The 19,978-nt window shown below is 37.9% G+C and overlaps 1 protein-coding gene and 1 long non-coding RNA gene across 3 annotated transcripts in view; both read right to left on the bottom strand.

Annotated features, from left to right (window-relative positions):
- The window catches only part of LOC103041533 (echinoderm microtubule-associated protein-like 4), a 105,345-nt gene extending 104,656 nt beyond the window's left edge, over positions 1 to 689 (bottom strand). The window contains exon 1 of the mRNA XM_049481719.1: positions 581 to 689. Within this exon, the coding sequence (XP_049337676.1) occupies positions 581 to 605 (25 nt within the window). The 5' untranslated portion in view covers positions 606 to 689. The remainder of the gene's footprint in view (positions 1 to 580) is intronic.
- A 14,965-nt stretch (positions 690 to 15,654) lies between these two features.
- LOC107197196 (uncharacterized) lies at positions 15,655 to 18,308 on the bottom strand. 2 transcript variants are annotated; one of them, XR_002651929.2, is made up of 3 exons: positions 18,205 to 18,308; positions 16,169 to 16,223; positions 15,655 to 16,020 (listed from the first exon to the last, which is right to left on the bottom strand). It is a non-coding gene; the product is annotated as an uncharacterized LOC107197196 (long non-coding RNA). The 2 variants fall into 2 exon arrangements; XR_002651930.2 differs by having other exon boundaries at positions 18,187 to 18,290.
- Positions 18,309 to 19,978: the final 1,670 nt, after the last annotated feature.

The following is a 19,978-nucleotide window of genomic DNA, read 5'->3' as shown; positions in this document are numbered from 1 at the left end:
TTTACTGTGGTGCAGATCTGCAGGCAGCTCGGTGGTATAGCAAAAATAAATAAATAAATGAACCGGTCTCCCTCATCTCCCTTTGTCAGGGACACTCAACGAATAAAACACATTGCAGGCTTCAGCTTTGGAAAAAACTAAGCCATACATGACTGAGCATACATAAAAGCCCCATATGCTCTGGATTTATATCTTATTTACCACAGCTGTGAGCTCCACAAGGTAGCGGCACAGTGGCATTTTCCACCAGCCTCTTGTCAAGAGCTGTGTGTAACGACGGAAATAAACAGAGCCTAAAAGACATTCGGCGGTGTCGTAGCTCGATAGCTAACCTGACACACCAAAAAACGTGCTTTTCCAGCAACCATACCGCCATACCACCATACCACAAGACCTAATGTGAACGTGAAAATGTCAGAGGGGTTGTGGTGCAAATCTTTACTACTATCCCTCTGACACGTGTATACATTGGGGCTCCCCGCATTCCCGTCCCCAGCTCCTGCACCAGCTTTGCTTGTCTGAATTAGCCGTGTGCTATTGCATTGCTATTAATAGTAGCTTAGCCCGAGGACACACTCACCTAAACTGCCGGCGAAACCGTCCATGTCTGGGGCTGAGCTGGGGCTGTCAGAGCAGACACCGAGGGGAGATATTCCTGGCTGCTGTCTGGTTGAGTCTCTGCTCTGGAGAAGAAGAAGAAGAATGAAGGGAATGGGCCTTGATGAGCAGAGCGAGGATAGGATTAGTTAGCTGTTTGCTCTCACGCCGACTCCTCTTTCCCTGTCTCTCTCTGTGGGACCTTAGGGGGAGGACAAGGACAGGCAAGCAGCGGTCAGCCTCTGTCCAGGACGACGCGGCGCTTTTCTGGGGCACTGGATCACGGCGGCTCCCTGAGCTCCACGACCGTGAACCGCCTCCGTCAGGGGGAGGGAGGGAGGAGTGGAGGATGCAGGGAGGAGGGAGGAGGAGCAGAGATTCACCGTTCTGGCTTTCGCGTTTCCGACTCCGCCTGATTTGGCACATGCGGCTTCCCTTCGAGCGCCGAGCTTGAGTCAAGTTCATCACAAGTCCCTCACAGCTTTGCGACGTTTTTCTCTTCGAAATCTATTTTAACAAACAAAATCTTATAAAATTATACATATATGATACCCTGTAAACCAACAGCTTTTTAAATTTAAAAATTAAATTGTGATTTGTGATGAATACCCAGAATCCTGGCTCCACCTATTTTTTATACTGTATCTATACAAATGAGTTCTGGTTAGATTTGAGTAGACATATCATTGATTATACCGACAGTGAGTTTAGCCTTTGTTAAATTAATGCATTGTTTGGCTTTTAGCGTTTAAAATATAAATAATTAAATGAATACATAATTAATAAATTAATATTTTTTTTATAATACTAGCAAAACCTCACATTCACAGATGTAAATTGACTAATTCAAAACCTCTCTCTCAAAAAAGCTGATGTATGCACATTATACATCATAGAAAAAATGATGTTTAGACTAGGCTCAGGATTTATCAGGAAGAAATAGGCTCACATTAATAATGAAAAAAAAAATACATTCATAATTTTGTGAAGCCCACTCTAATAACATCTTGGGAAGAAGTATTTCTTCCTGATAAGACAATAAACTGGTGTTTAATATTTGACATTTGCTGAAGGAAAATTGTGGGCCACCACAAAAATTATTTGTGTGATATTTTATGACGTTACATATTTTAACTATATTCTATTAGCATCACTGGCTACTGTGGAATAACTATTGAAAGGGACTGACCGTCTACTGTCTATCATTTAACTTAGTTACTGGTTTATTGTTAAAGCAGATCGTTTACTATAACAGTTCAGTGTTTAGTATGTGATTTCAGTCTTTTAACAGCAACAGCATCTGCATTGAGCATCTGCTTTAATCTGAGGAAGAACATAACTTAACGTTACCTAGTAAACTGAATGGTCTTTGTTGCATTACACTCTTAGCTATGGTTAGCTAACCAGCCACCCAGTGTTCAACCAATTCCATCTTCTCGACAGACGAGCTAAAGCGTGTTAAGTATCTAGCAAGCTAGCTTAGTTAGTTAGCTGGTTATCACTTTGCGTGGTGGGGTACGTTAATTAGCCAGTTAACTTAGCTAACGCTAAGCCTTTTAATGCCGTTACATTTACTGACACAAGCTAACGACAAATTTGCATGTTTCTAGCTACATTTACTGTAAGCTGGCCCATTAAAAGACATTGCTAGGTAGCTAGTTAGCGTTAGCTATCTAGGAGAGATAACGTTAGGTTAGGTTAGGTTAGGTTAGGTTAGCTATGTTAACTAAGCTAACCAGTATCCTAACTAGCTACATTTTCAAGGACTGTAAGTAAATTACCATTCGCGGTAAACCACGGTAATTTAAAATGGGTTCAATTTGACTAACTACCCAAATAAGATAATCAACATACATCAGTATAAGTCTGTTAAAACAATAAAAACAACGACAATATAACACTGTCAAAAAGTATAAAAATGCCCCACATTCGTTACTGTTAACAGCTAGCGAGCTCTGTCTGACCGCCGGTCCGCTGGTTTTCCGTTAAATTTTGAATTGAACTGAGCGCGCGATATAGCTTTAACTAGAGCGCGAGCCACAGCAGAGCGCAGCACATGCCTTATAAAAAAACATTTATAATACAAATAAATACATGCAAAGTTTACCCAGTTCTAAAAAAAATATGTATTGTAATTTGAGGTATGAATCAGGTGTAAATCCTTCTTATATTTCTTTTTATAAGACAGTATTTCCCCACAAAACTTTTTTTTTCAAATAAATAATACATTTCCTCAGCATTTTAATGACCTTCCAAACCAGAGGCAATGCACATACGCTGAGTATTAAAGTTAAGTGTGTTTTAATGCAAACTAAGTATTGGTTAAAAAAAATCCTGATTCCTCTTATTCTATCTTTCCTTTACCCACATATTACGAACTCTGTGAATATGTGTATTACTACACACCACTGACTGTATATAAAACTAAATAAATTAGCAAACCTGCAAATCCTTAGATATTACATTTTAGTATTAAGGTGGAGCCAAAGAGATGGGAGGAAAGGGGAGAGGCACACAAAAGGCACACATTGTAAACGTAGGCAACAAACAAAGCTCTAGTAAGAGTTTAGCCCCACCTATAGGACTAATATGTTTATGGTGTTGTCCTGTTAGTCTTTTCCTTATTATTGGTAGATATGCAGAGAAATAGTAATATTTATATACATTTAGCACCACTGTAGCCAAAAATAACCTTGTTGACACATGGTCCCTGTTGTGCTGTGTGTTTTTTATATTTCCTATTCCATTTGCAAACAGCAGCTGCTCCTTTCATTGTGTGAGCTTTGCATGATTAATGAATCAGATTGTGCAGTCCAGTTACTCGAATCATACTTGGGCATTCAATTAAACATTAAAAAATGTTTTTTTTTTTAATCAATTAATTTATTTATTTTTTACTTTTTTCTATACTATTTCTATTGTGGAGATCATTTTATTGTAAAGCATACAATACAAATTATTTACAATGAAATCATTGAATATGTGTTGCGATGTGATCCTTTTGCTTCAGTAGGTCAGACTTGGTAGGTCCAGTGTCAAGCACATTTTGGAGATTTTCAAGCACAGCTGAATTCATAAAAAAAAATGAATTTTCATAAAAAACTAATTTTTTTTAACTGAGAAAGTTTCACAAAAAAACTTGTGGTTCTTCAATTTGAAATTGTGGGTGGTTTAAGAAACCTTTACATTGCGAAAGATTAATTTTTAAGATTTCTTAAAATAAGCAGGCGCAAAGTCTCAACATGAATAAAGTAAGAATTAAATCAAGCTAAAATTAATTAGATGCTGTGTAGGAACAGGTTTTTAGAAGTAAAACCTCCACCGTTTATAACTGTAGAACCCCAAAAGTGAAACTGAATTGAAAAGTGAACTGAATAGCTTTTGGTGAGGAGTGAGAAAGTAAAGGGCCAAAACTGTAATCCACAGCTATTCAATTGTGCTCCTGGATGATTGGTGTCCGGCATGGTTCGCTATCCTCCCTACTACCACAGAGAGAAAGAACTCCACTGATCCATTAAGCTGAAAACATGTGCTGCACAGGTGTGGCCTGCCTGGGTGTTTAGGGAAACAAAACCTTGGTAGAAGTTGATAGAAATGTCAAAGCCTCAAACCTTAAATTCCCTGCATGACCTGTGTTGGGGATGGTGGAAACCCTAACTAAGGTTTTCTCAGTTTTGTGTACCATGAGCAGAGAGAAAATACTATGCACAGGCCAAATGTGGGTTTTTCCCAACACAGTCACTTTAATCAGAATTGAGCAAGGATGGCGCCAGGCACAATGAGCAAGACACCGCGTTGTCTGACCACGCAAAACAACAGCCTTGTGTAGTGAGCGGGCATGTCAGGAGAAGAACGTGGCAGTGTCTTTTCAGAGGCCAGGAAATGCCAACGGTTGGGCCTATTGTGTTTGTCATACAGACCAAGACTGTGCAGAGAGTTAGAGAAGCGGATGGCTCTGCTCGCTGTTGGGCTGCTTAAAGGCTGCCGAGTCACAGAGAGCGTGAAGAGGGCATTGTGGTGGCCTGAGTGGCCTATTGAGTCAGCACACTGACCAGGCTGTTCCCATATCTTGTGCTCCTGCTCATCTGTGTAGCCTCTTTCCCAATACAAGAGAAAAATAAAAAAAGAGAAGAGAGAGAGAGAGAAAACGACAGATTGAGAACGTTTTCATCACAGGACACATGGTATTGTCAGCATGCAGCCCTGAGCAAGCTCCAGCCCCTCCCGTATCTCTCCCTCTCTCCCTCTGACTTCCTGGCAGTGGTTGACCTCTCACTCCAGCACCTCTGCTCTGCCAAAGGCACAGCCAAAACAGACAAAGCTCTCCTTCTTCTTCTTCCCTGAAGGATGAGGAGAGGGAGAAAGAAGGACAAGGGCAATCTGTCTCTCTCTGGGTTCCTCTCTGCAGCCTGACAGGACAAGGTTGCGGTCTGCTCAGAAATGATTTCTCTCCTACTTTCAAAAGAGCTAATGAGGACTCTTATTGATACAAGATGGTAGATATTAATACAGCTCATATGGCCAGGAGTGGTTAAAGCTATGGGATAATTTAAATCAAATTAAGTACTAAGACTTGCAATGGAAAGCAAAGTAGGAACATCCATGATTCTCTCTACTCATGCATTTACACACTAAGGTACAGTGTATTAAATGTTCTGCTATATTAGCGTGTATTCGTAGGTTTTTAACTTCACCATCAATTGCTTAGTTAAAGAGCATTATCCCATATTTCTCCATAATCCTTCAAGATGAACTTATGGAACTAAGTTCAATATATATATTTTATTAATATTTTTAGTTATAATATTACATAAAAATATAGGTTGTGGACAGACAGCAGTGTTTCCAACTTTCTCTTCAGATGGATTGTGGTGTCATTAGTGAAGTGAACACACATACACACACCATATGCATAGAGTGAGCATGTTTGCCTGGAACAGTGGACAGCCATTGTTGTTTTGCCCAGAAATAAGGTAGAGTTAAGGGGCTTGCTCTAAGGTTTAACAGTGGCAGTTTGCTGAAAACCCACAATCCTGCTATCAATAAACTGGTGCTCCAAGCACTGAGCCACGACTATCTCTCTGCTCTTTTCTGACTGCAAAAAATTGACTTAGACTTTTATGCATATGTTTTTTTTCCATGGCAGCAATAGGTGGCCATCTTTGTTAACTTTATAAAAGTAGCAGAGGTTTTGATTATTTAACTAATTTGTTTCACATTTTCCAATAATCACATTCCCAACAGCTATGTTCAAAATGTCAACGAGACACTGGTTTCCTATTAGAAAGTTTTTTTTAGCAGCTCTTAGGAAAAAAAACATTTTAATCTGATATAAAGAGACATCTGTCACACAGTGCCCAGGTAAGGCTTTTGGTTAAACAAGCTAAAGTTATCCACACAAACGTCCATATGTTGTTGCGCTTACCATTTTGTGGAGGTGAAAACAATACCAGAACATCCTCACCCAGAGAAATGGTTCGGTTACAAAGCTTCAGGGTGTTGGGTGTACGGCTATCAGGTATCCTGATCAGTGTCAACAGAAGTAGCTACTTCAGACTGCATTCGTTAAACAGCTTTACTACACACTAGTCATCAGTCACCTGTTTAACCATTATTTACAGATTTAAACCTCAACAGCAGCAGTTTCACCACTATTTAAGAATTTAGAGTAGTAATGGATCTTTCCAGCAGTTTATTTATATTTATCTAACATTATTAGCACATTTTTCCAAGCCAGCTTTCCCTTGAATCATTTCAGCCAACAAACCAAAACAAAAAGTAAAAAACAAGTGGGTATTGCAAAACAAAGTGATTCCTTGACATTGGTTCCTATTATGCAGTATATTTTATTTTATCCCCAGTATTGTGATACTTATCACAGCATCTGGTTCCAAAACAGGTCGGATTATTTTCAATTCTTTTGTAGTTTATAATCTATTAAATTCTTTGATTTACTAAAATACTTCAGTTTACCAACAATATTTGCAATATCACCACTTGCTTACTATTTATTTGTTATGTATTTACTTTCAGCCTATGTGCAATAACATTGATTACTGCTTACCATGAGACATATATGCTCTAGGGAACTATGCTTCCATCAATCTTAGTTTTTTCTGTATCTAAAGTGTCTTTATGTGGTTTTGTATATATAGATTTTATTTGAAATTGCTGTACAATTTCCACTTTTTTCTGTTCTGTCCTCTGCACTGCTGTAACATTTCAATTTTCCATACAGTTGGATTAAAAAGGTTTATTTATTTTATCTTATCTTAGAAAGAAATGTACATTCATTTGGAATAACAACAGCTCTTGACATAATTAATATTATATTTAAGTGCAGTTGGAGCAATTATTCGTTATGTTTGTTAAATAACATCTGTTCCAGATTATCATTTGGAATCAAGCATTGTGTGCGTTCTTACTTACTTGCCATATGGCCACAATGTGCCCATAACTACCTCGGGCAAGTGTTTGCACATTCCAATCTGATTTGTCTCTTCATTTGCTGCAGTAACATCCTCTATGCTGTTCAGAACACTGCTGTAAAAATTTGATAGCCTTCATCCGCAAACGCATCATGCACAGATGTTGGGCAGTTAATTCTGGTTCACAAATGCCACTCAGCCCATCTCAGGGATACTGTATGGAGCATCATCACACTATAGAACACAGTAACAGTGCTGGGGGGAGTTTTGTAGCCCTCTGGCCAATGTTGGGCATGATAACCTTATGCTCGTGTGCTAATCTCTGTTCCTAAAAATGTTCCATGTTCACACCGCCAGTGCCAGATCCACATAGTCAAAGTGCACACCATTAACTGAATGAATGAACCTATAAACCTTCTGCATTCTGATAGTGCTCATCATCTCTGTCTCTGTCTAGACACTGCTGGAATATGTCCCACTGGCATGCCTAGTGCATTCTAACTGTTCATTCTAACTGTTCTGTTCACACATCACCCACTAGAGGACAGTGTAGTCCATCATATGCAGTCCTATTGAGTTGAGTCCAAGAGAAAATAGTTGAAGTGACTTTGAGTCACTTTTCAAAGACACATTCTCTCTGCATGATTTGAAGCAGAACAGTTCCTATACAGTGACTTGCAAAAGTATTCATACTTCTTGAACTTTTCCATATTTTGTCACATTACAACCACAAACAAATATATTTTATTTGAATTTAATGTGAAAGACCAACACAAAGTGGCATACAGTTGTGAAGTGGAAAGAAAATTATGCATGATTCAAAACATTTTTTAAAAATGAAAAAAACTTAAAAGTGTGATGTGCAAAAGTAGAGTTCGACCAATTGCATTCAGAAGTTGCCTAAAGAGTCCACCCGTGTGTAATCTAATCTCAGTACAAATACAGCTGCTCCATGATGGCCTCAAAGGTTGGTTAAGAGAATATTAGGGAGTAAACAACATCATGAAGTCTAAAGAACACACCAGACAGATCAGGAATAAGGTTGTGGAGAAGTTTAAAGCAGGCCAAAAGATTTCCCAAGCTTTGAACATCTCACTCAGCACTGTTCAATCCATTATCCGGACATGGAAAGAGTATGGAACAACTGTATACCTACCACGACAAGGTCGTCCACCTAAACTTACAGGCCGAACAAGGAGAGCACTGATCAGAGATGCAGCCAAGAGGCCCATGGTGACTCTGGACGAAATGCAGAGATCCACAGCTCAGGTGGGGAAATCTGTCCACAGGACAACTATTAGTCGTGTTCTGTACAAATGTGGTCTTTATGGAAGAGTGGCAAGAAAAGGGCCAATGTTAAAAGAAATCTAGAAAAAGTCCCGTTTGCAGTTTGCCAGAAGCCAAGCTGCTATTGTCTTTGTGGAGACAACCAACAAATTTGTGTGTGGAATCTGTGTCCACTGTTCAAGCTGCATGGGATGGATTATCGGAGAACATAATTAGGAAGTAACTTTTCTGCTGTCCTTTCTTATCATGTGTTGTTTTTGGTGACCTTTATCATCCTTCAGAATAGCATTGCAAATTTTCTTGATTTTATATTATATAGGTCCAGTTTAAGATTGTATAATGGTATAAACAGTAATTGTTTAGCTGGAATCTAGTGGTGCTATAACAAACTAAATACTTAATTAATGTATTTATTTATTTTATTATGTTTTAAGAAGACTTCCTATTCTGCCAAAGTGAGTTATTAGTTCCACCTGTGAAAGCTGAGCAATTAGTTAAACGTGCTCAGTTTACGGGGTCTAGAAAACAATGAATGTGATGGATAGCTGTTTTGGCAATGGTAATCAGGGGCTGACTTACAGGGGACACATGCACAGTCATTACATAGAATGCACACAGGCAGGAGTGAAAAAAACATACAGAGAAACTGTGCTCAAGTGAATAAGAATTTCAGATTTAAATGTTTTTCTTTTTTTTCAGATTTGTGTGATGAAAGAGTGTGTGATATAGTGACTAATGGGCAATTTTGGTCTTTACCCAAACATGTCCAAACCCAACATATCCATGGGCAGTTGTGATGTTTAATAAAAACAATGCATTCAAATTTTATTCATTATAATGCTAGAAAATCTTAATACTCTCAATTTAGATAAAAGTCCCTCTGAATGCTGATAAATTTCCCCCCAAAATTAGAGAACGCTGGTGTAGAGAAAGTAGAATAAAGCTCTGGAAAAAATTGAAGAGACCACTTTAGTTTCTGAGTCAGTTTCTCTGATTTTGCTATTTATAGGTATATGTTTGAGTAAAATGAACATTGTTGTTTTATTCTATAAACTACAGACAATATTTCTTCCAAATTCCAAAAAAAAAAGAATATTGTCATTTGGAGCATTTATTTGCATAAAATGAAAAATGGCTGAAATAACAATCCTTTCCAGAGCTGTATCTATCTCTCTGCATTACTGCATTTTCCTGCAATGGATAAAGAGCAAATATTTTATTGCCTGTTTGACTTTATGTAACCCTTCTGTTATGTGTCAAACTCAGTGTAATAAACATAAACATAAAATGTGTTTATATTATATATGTTAATTATGTTAATATTACACACAAACTGTCCCGGTCAGTTTGACCATTGTAAAAAGTAAGCTATAAACTGCTGTGTACATCCCGCATGGTTAACATTTACTTCATTATACTGCAATTTGCTTGGATTTGCAGTGGAACAGTGTTCTCTGGCATAATGGTGTTTTATCCAGTACTTTTGGGGAGTTGTTGATGAGTCTGGTTGGTGATCATCCAAAATCCTGACCTCACAAACACTATTGTCACTAAATGCAATCAAATACTCACAGAAAGTTACTCGTATATAGTACCTTTCTAGAAACCCAAGGACGCTTTACAAATCCAATTATTTTACAAGCACATCGGTCAGACGTGGCAACCAATTGCACACACTCCCAACCAGAAACAACCGTCAACTTGGAGGACTGCGATGGGCACTGAAGAGCTGAGCCAGGACAGAGTGCCAATCCGTATCTGGGCAGACAGTCATACATACATCACATACACAACATACACTGCCTGGATAAAAAAAGTCGCCACCTGTGTTTAACTAAGCAAACAATGTGAGGTTGATGCTGCAGTTGGTCTGCAGGTTTAGGTTCAGCAACAGTATGTGCTGAAAGAATGAGGTCAGCTGGCTACCTGAATATATTGAATTCAGACCAGGTTATTCCATCAATGGATTTTTTCTTCCCTGATGGCACAGACATATTCCAAGATGATAATGGCAGGATTCATGGGGCTGGAATTATGAAAGAGTGATTCAGGGAGCATGAGATCATCATTTTCACACATAGATTGTTCACCACAGAGTCCAGATCTTAACCTCATTGAGAATGTTTGGGATGTGCTGGAGAAGGCTTTGTGCAGTGTGTGTCACCTATTTTTGATAGCGACTTTTTTTTGGCCAGGCAGTGTGCATCACTACAGTCACACACATACATACTTGCACACACCAGGATAATTTTGAGTATCTTCTTGAGTATCCAATTTACCAGTTTTCAAATTGAAGAAAACCCATCCAGACACAGGGAGATGGAAATTTCACCCAGATTTCACCCGGACTTGAACCCAAGACCCCAGCACTGGAACGCAAACTTGCTAACCATTAAGCCACCCAAAGTCTAGTAGAAATTTTCCCTGGACTATAGGGACATTTACTCCAACAAACGCAGGATTTTTAATACCCTTTTTAATACTCTTGATGTGAGAGGAAGTAATAATATAATATATTAATATAAACACTTATTACTGTGTCAGTCACACAGGCTACCCCGTCAGTAACTGGGATAATCAGTGTCACTCTCGTCACCTCTCTTGACTCCACCGCTGGCTGGGCAGGATCTCTCACTGAGTCCTCAGTTGTCCTCAGGCCTTTCCTCTGAGACCACTACATTATTCTCTAAGCTACTGCTCGGACTACATCAACGGCTAATTACTGACACTCTTCATCATAACATGAGTGATGAGGCGGATGGTAATGACATGGATGTGGACATGTCAGCCAGCTGTGCGGAGGTGCTGAGGGAGGAGTCGCTGGGGTCATTAGCCATGTTTTCATAACCTCATTAAACTGCCATTCTTGGCTGGGTTGTGAGAGCAGTGGCACAGTGGGAAAAGGATAGGATAGGTTTACCCATTGCCTTTTCTAGTGTGAGGGAGATGGAATTGGGAAAATTCAGTATGCACTCATTTTCAAGCAAATAGTTGGCAAAATAGTTGCATTCCACACATTTTCACTTGGGGAGGGATGGATGGATGGATGGATGGATGGATGGATGGATGGATGGATGGATGGATGGATGGATGGATGGATGGATGTCCCTGGGTTTCACTCATTCCTGCTACCGTAACAAATTACCCCATCTGAAACATTCTCCAAGTCACATCTACAACAGGAAGTTACATCGGTTGTTTCTTCTGAAGATCATGGAAAGACCTAAATTCGCTCTGTTTTTCTGTATATGTGATCTTATCTGAGGATGTTAATTTTGATACTCTTTCCTGTTATCTAAATTAATTCTTAGATCTTATTTGTTTATTTTTAAAAATCCAAATTTTGGGGAAAACATTAGAATGTGCTACAATGTGTCCTCATGCTATTAGTATTAGCTTTTCATGTTTTTGTTAATTATATGCTAAAAACTAATTCCTGTCACTTTCATTCCTGTTACTCAAAACATAAAAACAGAAATTATTTTATCATAAATATACATTTTTTGAACATGCAGTCAACAATTTCTTTAAAATAAAGACATTCTTGAGAGAAAATTAAATGAATTAGTGGACTTGCTTTTAAACAGGCTTTTTAATTTACACATAAGTTATTTTTAACTGTCTTTAGCTTAGAAACCTTTTAAAAGTTTTTTAAGAGATTGAGATTGACCAGTAAATGTTTTGAATAATTAAATACATGTGTTATTAAATTCAGAGTTAAATAAATAAATAAATAAGTTTAATGTGGAAGAGTTACAACAAGCAAATGGCACCCATTTGGTGGAATGGCCCATTTATGGATGTTTAAACTTTATGGACTTTAACACTGAGTATGTGCCCATCATCTACTCATACATAGTTCATTTCTACATACAGCTATAGTTCCCCATTAACTCTCTGTACAATTTTTTGGTTATGTTGTTTGTTGGTGCTCTCTGGAAATGGGTTCCTCTTACTGAGTCTTACTTAATTGGTTCCTCCCAAGGTTTCTCTCTCTTAGTATGAGGGAGGTTTTTTTTTTTTTGCCATTGTTGCCATTATCAGTGTTTACCTACTCATAAGCGGATTGGACCTGTATCTCTGTAAGGCTGATTTGCGACAGCATTTGTTGTAAAAATCTCTATATAAATAAAATGTAATTTAATTCAATTTAATTTGTTGGTCAACTTTAACAAGTTTTATACTTTTCAAGTGTTCATGAATGTAAAACTATGTGGACATGTCAGAGATTAAATTGTAGTTTTTAGTTAGTATGACATTGTGTATAAAGCTAAACTAAGCACATATAGCACATTTAAGTGCCTTAGTGTTGATATGAAGTTGGAGGTATATTTGATTGTGTAATTTATTCACACTATGTATGTAAAGGAAGGAAGGAATGTGTGTGACTTCTTCAGCTTTCTAAATGTGGCCAGATTTCCTATTCTCATTATTCACGCCATCCACTGCCCCCATTTCCTTCACAAAACTAAACTAAACTTTCATTAAGACCCCAGACACCTCCCACCGTACTCCATTACCCCTTACAGACAGACCCCCAGAGCCTAATGGTCCCCTCACAGACTATAGACAAACACAGGCATGGCACCAACACAGTCACATAGGTCCATCTTCCTCTCTCTCTCTCTCTCTCTCTCTCTCTCTCTCTCTCTCTCTTGCTTTCCCCCTCTTCTTCTGTTATTCCATTCCCCCACTTGCATGCCATGTCTGTTGAGAGAACCACATTAGCGGAGGCAGAGATGGAGAGCAGATAAACGAGTGTGAAGCAGAATGGAGTCATTAAGGACGTGTTGATGGAGGGAGTCTGAATTACAGCAAAGGTGGAGAGAGGAGGAGGCAAAGGAGGTGGTGGAGTGAGGGAGGGAGGGAGGGAGGGAGGGAGTGGAGGCAGACACAAGAGGCCCAGCCACTGAGCCATTTTAACCCCTCAGCCCGTTCTGTTTATGTGTGGGCCGCAGATAGCCCAGCCGCCGCCAACACTTTCACCACCACACTGCCTCATATGAATGAACAGACCCTCACCCTGTCTGCTCCGGCTCACGTTCAATAAATAAAGCCTGCGCTGAAACCTCTTATTAGTCCTTTAACTCCCACAAAGGAGACAGCGTTGCTCCAGTAAGGCCTCCAACATATGTAAAGTATATTCTGTATTTGAGTATCTGAGAAACCTGATTTCAAGATATTGCTATTACTTTTTTCTAGGCATCCAATCACACACAGCCAGTGTTTACTGGCCTTTTGATCCACTTTATTTGATCCATATTTTAAGATTCACCTTTGTATTTAATAACTGGTTGGCCCTCCTTTGGCAGCAATAACCTCAACCAAACGTTTCCTGTAGTTGCAGATCAGACCTGCAATAACGGTCAGGAGGAATTTTGGACCATTCCTCTTCACAAAACTGTTTCAGTTCAGCAATATACTGGGATATCTGGTGTAAATCGCTCTCTTGAGGTCATGCCACAGCATCTCATTTTGGTTGAGGTCAGGACTCAATACCCAGAAGGCGTATTTTCTTCTGTTAAAGCCATTCGGTTGTTGATTTACTTCTATGTTTTGGGTCATTGTTCTGTTGCATCATCCATCCTCCGTTGAGCTTCAGTTGGTGGACAAATGTTCTTAAGTTTTCCTGCAAAATGTCTTGGAAAACTTGGGAATTAATTTTTCTGTTGATGACTACAATCCATCCAGGCCCTGAGGCAGCAAAGCAGCCCAAAAACATAATGTCCCCTCCACCATGTTTCACAGTTGGGATGAGGTTTTGATGATGGTGTGCTGTGCCTTTTTTCTCCACACATAGCGTTGTGTGTTCCTCTCAAACAACTCAATTTTGGTTTCATCTGTCCACAGTATACTTAACCAGTACTGCTGTGGAACATCCAGGTGCTCTTTTGCAAACTTCAAACTTGCAGCAATGTTTTTTTTTTTAAACAGCAGGCTTCCTCCTTGGTGTCCTCCCATGAGCTCCATTCTAGTTTATTGTAGATTTCTCAACAAAAATGTTAGCATGTGCCAGGGATTTCTGTAAGTCTTCAGCTGACACTCTAGGATTCTTCCTCACCTCATTGATCATTCTGCGCTGTGCTCTTGCAGTCATCTTTACAGGATGGCCACGCCTAGTGAGAGTGGCAACAGTTCTGAACTTTTTTCCATTTGTTGTGTGGTATTTGTTTAAGCAGACTGTGTTTGTCTATTGTTGTGACACATTTAATAACCAATTTATGCAGAAATCCAAGTAATCTTTGTCACGTCTGGTGCTGTTAGCTCCTCTGTCCCTTCCACACCCAGCTCTAACGGAGGTTCTCAGGTCAACAACTACATTACCCAGAATGCACCACCCGCTGACATCACGCACTCACCTGATCACGTGACACCTCACCTGCTTCCTCCAGGAAGTCCTGAATACTGATTACTGGCACTATAAAAGAGCACTCCACACAAACACCCACGCCGCGTATTGTAGGTTCTCCTCTTTACAAAGCGTTACTTTATCTCTTGTCTCAGTTTATCTTGTGTATGACCTTGCTTTTGTTTTCTCGACGCCGATTATTGCCTTTGCCTCTGATATTGGATTGCTTGTGTATTACCTGGACTGTGTTTTCACTACTGCCTCTTGGATTACCTCTGACATTGGATATCTCGTGTATGAACTCTGGACTGTCTCTCGTTTATGGTATGGTTTTGTCTACATTGCTCTCGTTTCTGGTGATTACCCATTTTCTGTATCAACCATGTCTTACATATGTTTATTTTTATAATAAACGTATTGTTTTATCAGTATCTGCACGTGTCTGCAATTCTGTGCTCACCATGACAATCTTAGTGGGTTCACATACTTTTTCTTGCAACTGTAAGTGGTTATATGATGTGTCTAATACACTGCTAAATATACATAATGATTGATTTATGGTCCATAGAAGGATAAGGGATTTTAACAGGTAAACTCAATAAAAGATTGTTTATTAGCTGATCAGTTGGATTTGATGGACAATACAATTTTCGGACAGTGACCAGGGTTAAGTGTTAATCTTCATTGATGTAAAGTGAACTCAGAAGTCTACAGGAACATTTTGTTTGTGAATTTAAAGAAAGATAAAACCAAACTGATTGGAAGATTCTTCTTCACGCAGCGAGACAATGACCCAGAACCCACTGCAGCCTGGAAAAACATCACAGAAGAAGAATGCAGAATGATGGTGATATCAGTGGGTCACAGACATGATGCAGTTACTGCAAACAAATATTATAATTTATCTGTTTTGCTCACACAAAAAAATTGGTGGTTTCTTCTGAAATGTGTATCAGATCCAGATGTAACCTAAAATTAAAACGTAAATCTTTTGTCTTATATTCATCTTTTAATGTCAAACCCAAATGTTTTCAGGCTACAGCACGAATAAAGAAATGGGCCTCACTGTTCCAATACTTTTGGAGGGGACTGTATTAATGCCATAGTAGCAGAAGGCCCCATTTGCAGCCCATGCTGATGAAAGACATTTTTTCATTGTAAGCAGCTGGAACTGAGACAGCGACAGTTGGTGGGCCATGGTGGAGGATCAGAGGGATCATGGTGAGAGATCATGGTTGAAAAACAGAGATCAGCTGGGTTCTCCTCCGCTCTGCTCCCTGGTGTTATCTGCCAGAAGTCCTCTCTCTCTGCTAATACCAGATTAGAGATGCTGGCAAACACCATTGTGTCCCACACCACCTAGAGAACCAACAGAGATGAAAATATTTTGCCACATTTGTGTGATGGAGCAGGACAAACTAACCGAGAGAGGTGGCTACAACTCCAACTCTTAAGATTCTGACATTATTTATATAAATATTTATTGGATGTATGCAGTGGAACATACCAATGGCAGGGGCTTTCCCTTCTTTTAGTCCCTCTTGAGGTGACAGAAACCAGGCCTAGAAATAAGAGAGAAAAAAATGGGATGCTCTGAAGTGAAGCTGCCACTAGATGGGGATATAGAACCACAGGGTGGAGAATATTCAAACAGCACTCTGTACATAATAACTCAAGTCTTATAGACAGACTTTTGTTCAGAATTTAGCATATAGTAACTATTGTGACTATGTATAGTAACTATTTATTTGCCATGTTTATGAGATTTTAATTAAATAATATGTTACATTCTAAATTTGTCACTTTTGGTCACTTTTTGTAAAAAAAAAAAAATAAATAAATAAAAAACTTTTTTTTTCTGGAACCCTTCAGTTTGTAGGCAGTGATACATAATTCATAGAAGCCCAGATACATTTCTGAATATTGATACCAAATTCAAAGCAGTTCATTCATGTTTTGTCATTATTGTGGGTACATAAGTGTAAATATTAAAAGACTAAAACCCTGATCTGACACAAATGACACAACAACAATTTTATATCCTGTATTTTAATATATTGTTCTAGAAATCAGGTCAGAACTGTTATTTAAAATGTACAACATTTTATTAAAGAATTAACAATGGAAAAATGGCTGAAACAGAGCTGTAAAAGCTAAAAGCACACTTTTAAAATAAGCTAGTTTGGACATACTTCTTAATCAATGTGTTTATTTTTTTAATGATTGTAATTACTTGTAATTACTTTATAATTTTTATATTGAAGACTATACTAAAGGAAGACTATACTAAAGGAACACACATGGAATTATTTTGTAAGAAAAAAAGGTATTAAGCAAACCGGAATATGTTTTATATTTTATATTCTTTCACATTTAGCTTTGAGGACAGATCTGCACACTCTTGGTATTTTAATCACAGTGTGTTTATGAGGTCCTTCAGGAGTTCCTGGAGGTGCTGAACAATAGTTGCTGTTTTTTCTTCACACTGTGAAGCTCCAGCTCATCTCAAATCACCTCAAATCACCATCTCAGTTGATCAGGTTTAGATCAGGGGATTGTGGAGGAAAAACACTTACTAACCTTCACATCACCACATTTATTAACTAATGCCACAGTTCATTATTTACAGCATTCATAGACATTCAAACTTAGTAATGTTTGATAATGTGTTAACTACTGTCATTGAATAGTAGTTGAGACATTAATTAACAATTAACATTTTTAACAATCATTTTTTTACACATATCCATTTATAAAGATTATTTTTTCATAAAATCTTATGACACATTTAATGAGCTGTGTGTGAAATTTGGTTGGTATTTATTCTTAGCTTGTTTTACTTCTTTCTTTCTTTCTTTTATTGTTGTATTTGTAGTAGTTGTGTATTATTACTTTTAAACTTATTTTAATTTGTTGCTCTTCTTTTTAATCTTAATTTCTTTTCAATTAATCCTCAAGTTTTATTTTTTATGTATTTTTTCAGTACCACTTTAAAATAAGTCTCCTTCATAAAGGGTTTATAAAGGAGTTTATTTATGGTTTAATTAGGCTTTAAACCATTAATAAGCAGTTAAAACACATACATAGAAAAGACAACAGTGGCCACTTTTATTCACTGTTATTTAAAATTTTCTTTATTAATTTAAATTAAATTAAATGGAGTTATCGTTTTCATTGGCATGTCAAGCCCTGAAAATGAGGGTTGCCCTTAATGTACTTCAGAGCCAAAAATAAAGATTGATTGATTTAATTATTTTGAGATGATTTTCCAGAGCAGAGAAAATACTAGAGAACGTACTAGGAAAAGCCTGTAAAAAACAACATTTTTAAACAGTGTAACATTTCATTACAAAAAAAAATAATTATAAAAAACTAATTGATATCTGTCACTCTTTAAATTCTCCCAATCTTTTATCCTCTTTTGCCCTCGCCATTGTCAATCCATTCAGGCCCATTCGCCGGCTGATCAGGCTTTAGCGATAATCTGGAAAATGTAAATTTCACCCGTAAAAAACAAGCCTAAACCTCTGATCACACGCTAACCGTTCCCAGCTGTGTTGTACAGTCCGCCGAGCAGCCGGCCCGGGTGCTGACAAGCGGGTTAGGCAGAGGAAAATGAATTAGTGAGCCTGTTTATAAGTTAAAGATGTGACCTGTAAAAAAAACAGATTCTGTCAGAAAGCTCAGTAAAGTGCATGGCATGCCACAAAGGGCCTGTGGGAGATATGAAAGCTGTCAAAGCCAGTTCAGGGTCTAAGTTTAGAGCGCAGGGTGCGGAGTGTATATCAGAATGGAGAGTTTATCTACATGCTCTGTGCGTCTGTGGGGCACTGTGGGTAATCCCTGAGGTGTGAGCTGACTGGTCCTGCTGTTAGAAGTGTCTTGCTGCATGACAAACTTCACCATACCGCTGTACTGTTTGCTCGTCATGGTGTCTCAAATGCTTTCATCAAATTGTTACATATGATATATGATATACATCACACAAATAAAACAATGATTCATACAATAGTATAACCGATCAATTTCTAGCTCTCCAAGAAATAGGGCAATTGGGGCATTGATTAAATTATTAAATTGGGAGAAAAAAGGACGTTTTTACGTTTTGGGAGCAGCTGTTTTTTTTAAAGGCAGCTGTTTCTGCTGGCTAACAACATCAACCATTTATCATTTTAATTAGCAGAACTGACTGTGTGTGTAGAGTAAGGACAGAGTAAGGGCAGGGACAGCAGTAGATTTTACACACAAGGTTAACTGTCTGGATATTTCTTTCAGAATAAAAGTAATTTCCTAAGTGCTGTAGATTTATGGAGGAGTTTAGACAGATTAAGTATTGGCAGTATGAACAAGTAACACCGTTTAAATACAGTTAGAGAAAAAACTAATATTTGAATTTTACTTTCTGTTCTGTTCCATTATTTGTATTTTGTTACATTGCTTTGTGTTGTATTTCGCTGTCTTGTTTTTTGTATGTTTGCATTTTGATGCATTTCATAGCGTTTTGTTGTGTTTTGTTTCATTGTGTTGTATTTTGTATTGAATTTCATTGCATTTTATGCATTCTGTTTTGTTGGGATGTGTTTTATTGGATTGTGTAGCATTTTTTGTGTTCCATTTTGTTTTATTGCGTTTTACTGTACTTTTTTTGTTGCATTGCACATCAACACATTTCTTTGTGCTCCATTTGCTTGTTTCACTGTATTTGGTTGCACTGTGCTTGGCTATGTTGCATTGTGCTTAACTGCATTTTGTATTTCATTTTTTTTCCACTGGCTTTCAGTGCATTTTAATGTGTTTGATTTCACTGTGCTTGTTGTGTTTCATTGTGTTTGACTGTATTTTGTTTTTCTATGATTTTTTTGTACTGACTTTTAGTGCATTTTACTTTATTTGGTTTCACTGTGCTTGTTGTGTTTCATTGTGTTTAACTGTATTTTGTATTTCGATGATTTTCTGTACTGACTGTAAATGCGTTTTACTTTATTTGCTTTCACTGTGCTTGGTTATTTTGCATTGTGTTTAACTTATTTTTATTTTTTTATTTTTTTTTTTCATTGGCTTTTCGTGCATTTCACTGTATTTGCATTCACTGTGCTTGGTTTCACTATGCTTGGTTGAGTTGCATTGTGTTAAACTGCATTTTGTATTTCTATGTTTTTCCTGCACTGGCTTTCAGTGAATTTCACTGTGCTTGGTTGTGTTGCATTGTGTTTAACTGCATTTTTCATTTCTATGTTTCATTGCATTTCACTGTGTTGCATTTCATTGTGTTTCATTACATTGTGTTGTATTCCACTGTTTGTTGAATTATTTCCCA

Source organism: Astyanax mexicanus, chromosome 7 (genome assembly GCF_023375975.1).
Source record: "Astyanax mexicanus isolate ESR-SI-001 chromosome 7, AstMex3_surface, whole genome shotgun sequence".
Taxonomy (NCBI): Eukaryota; Metazoa; Chordata; class Actinopteri; order Characiformes; family Acestrorhamphidae; genus Astyanax; species Astyanax mexicanus.
Note: the sequence above shows the minus strand (reverse complement) of the source record. Positions and strands in the feature narration are given on the sequence as shown.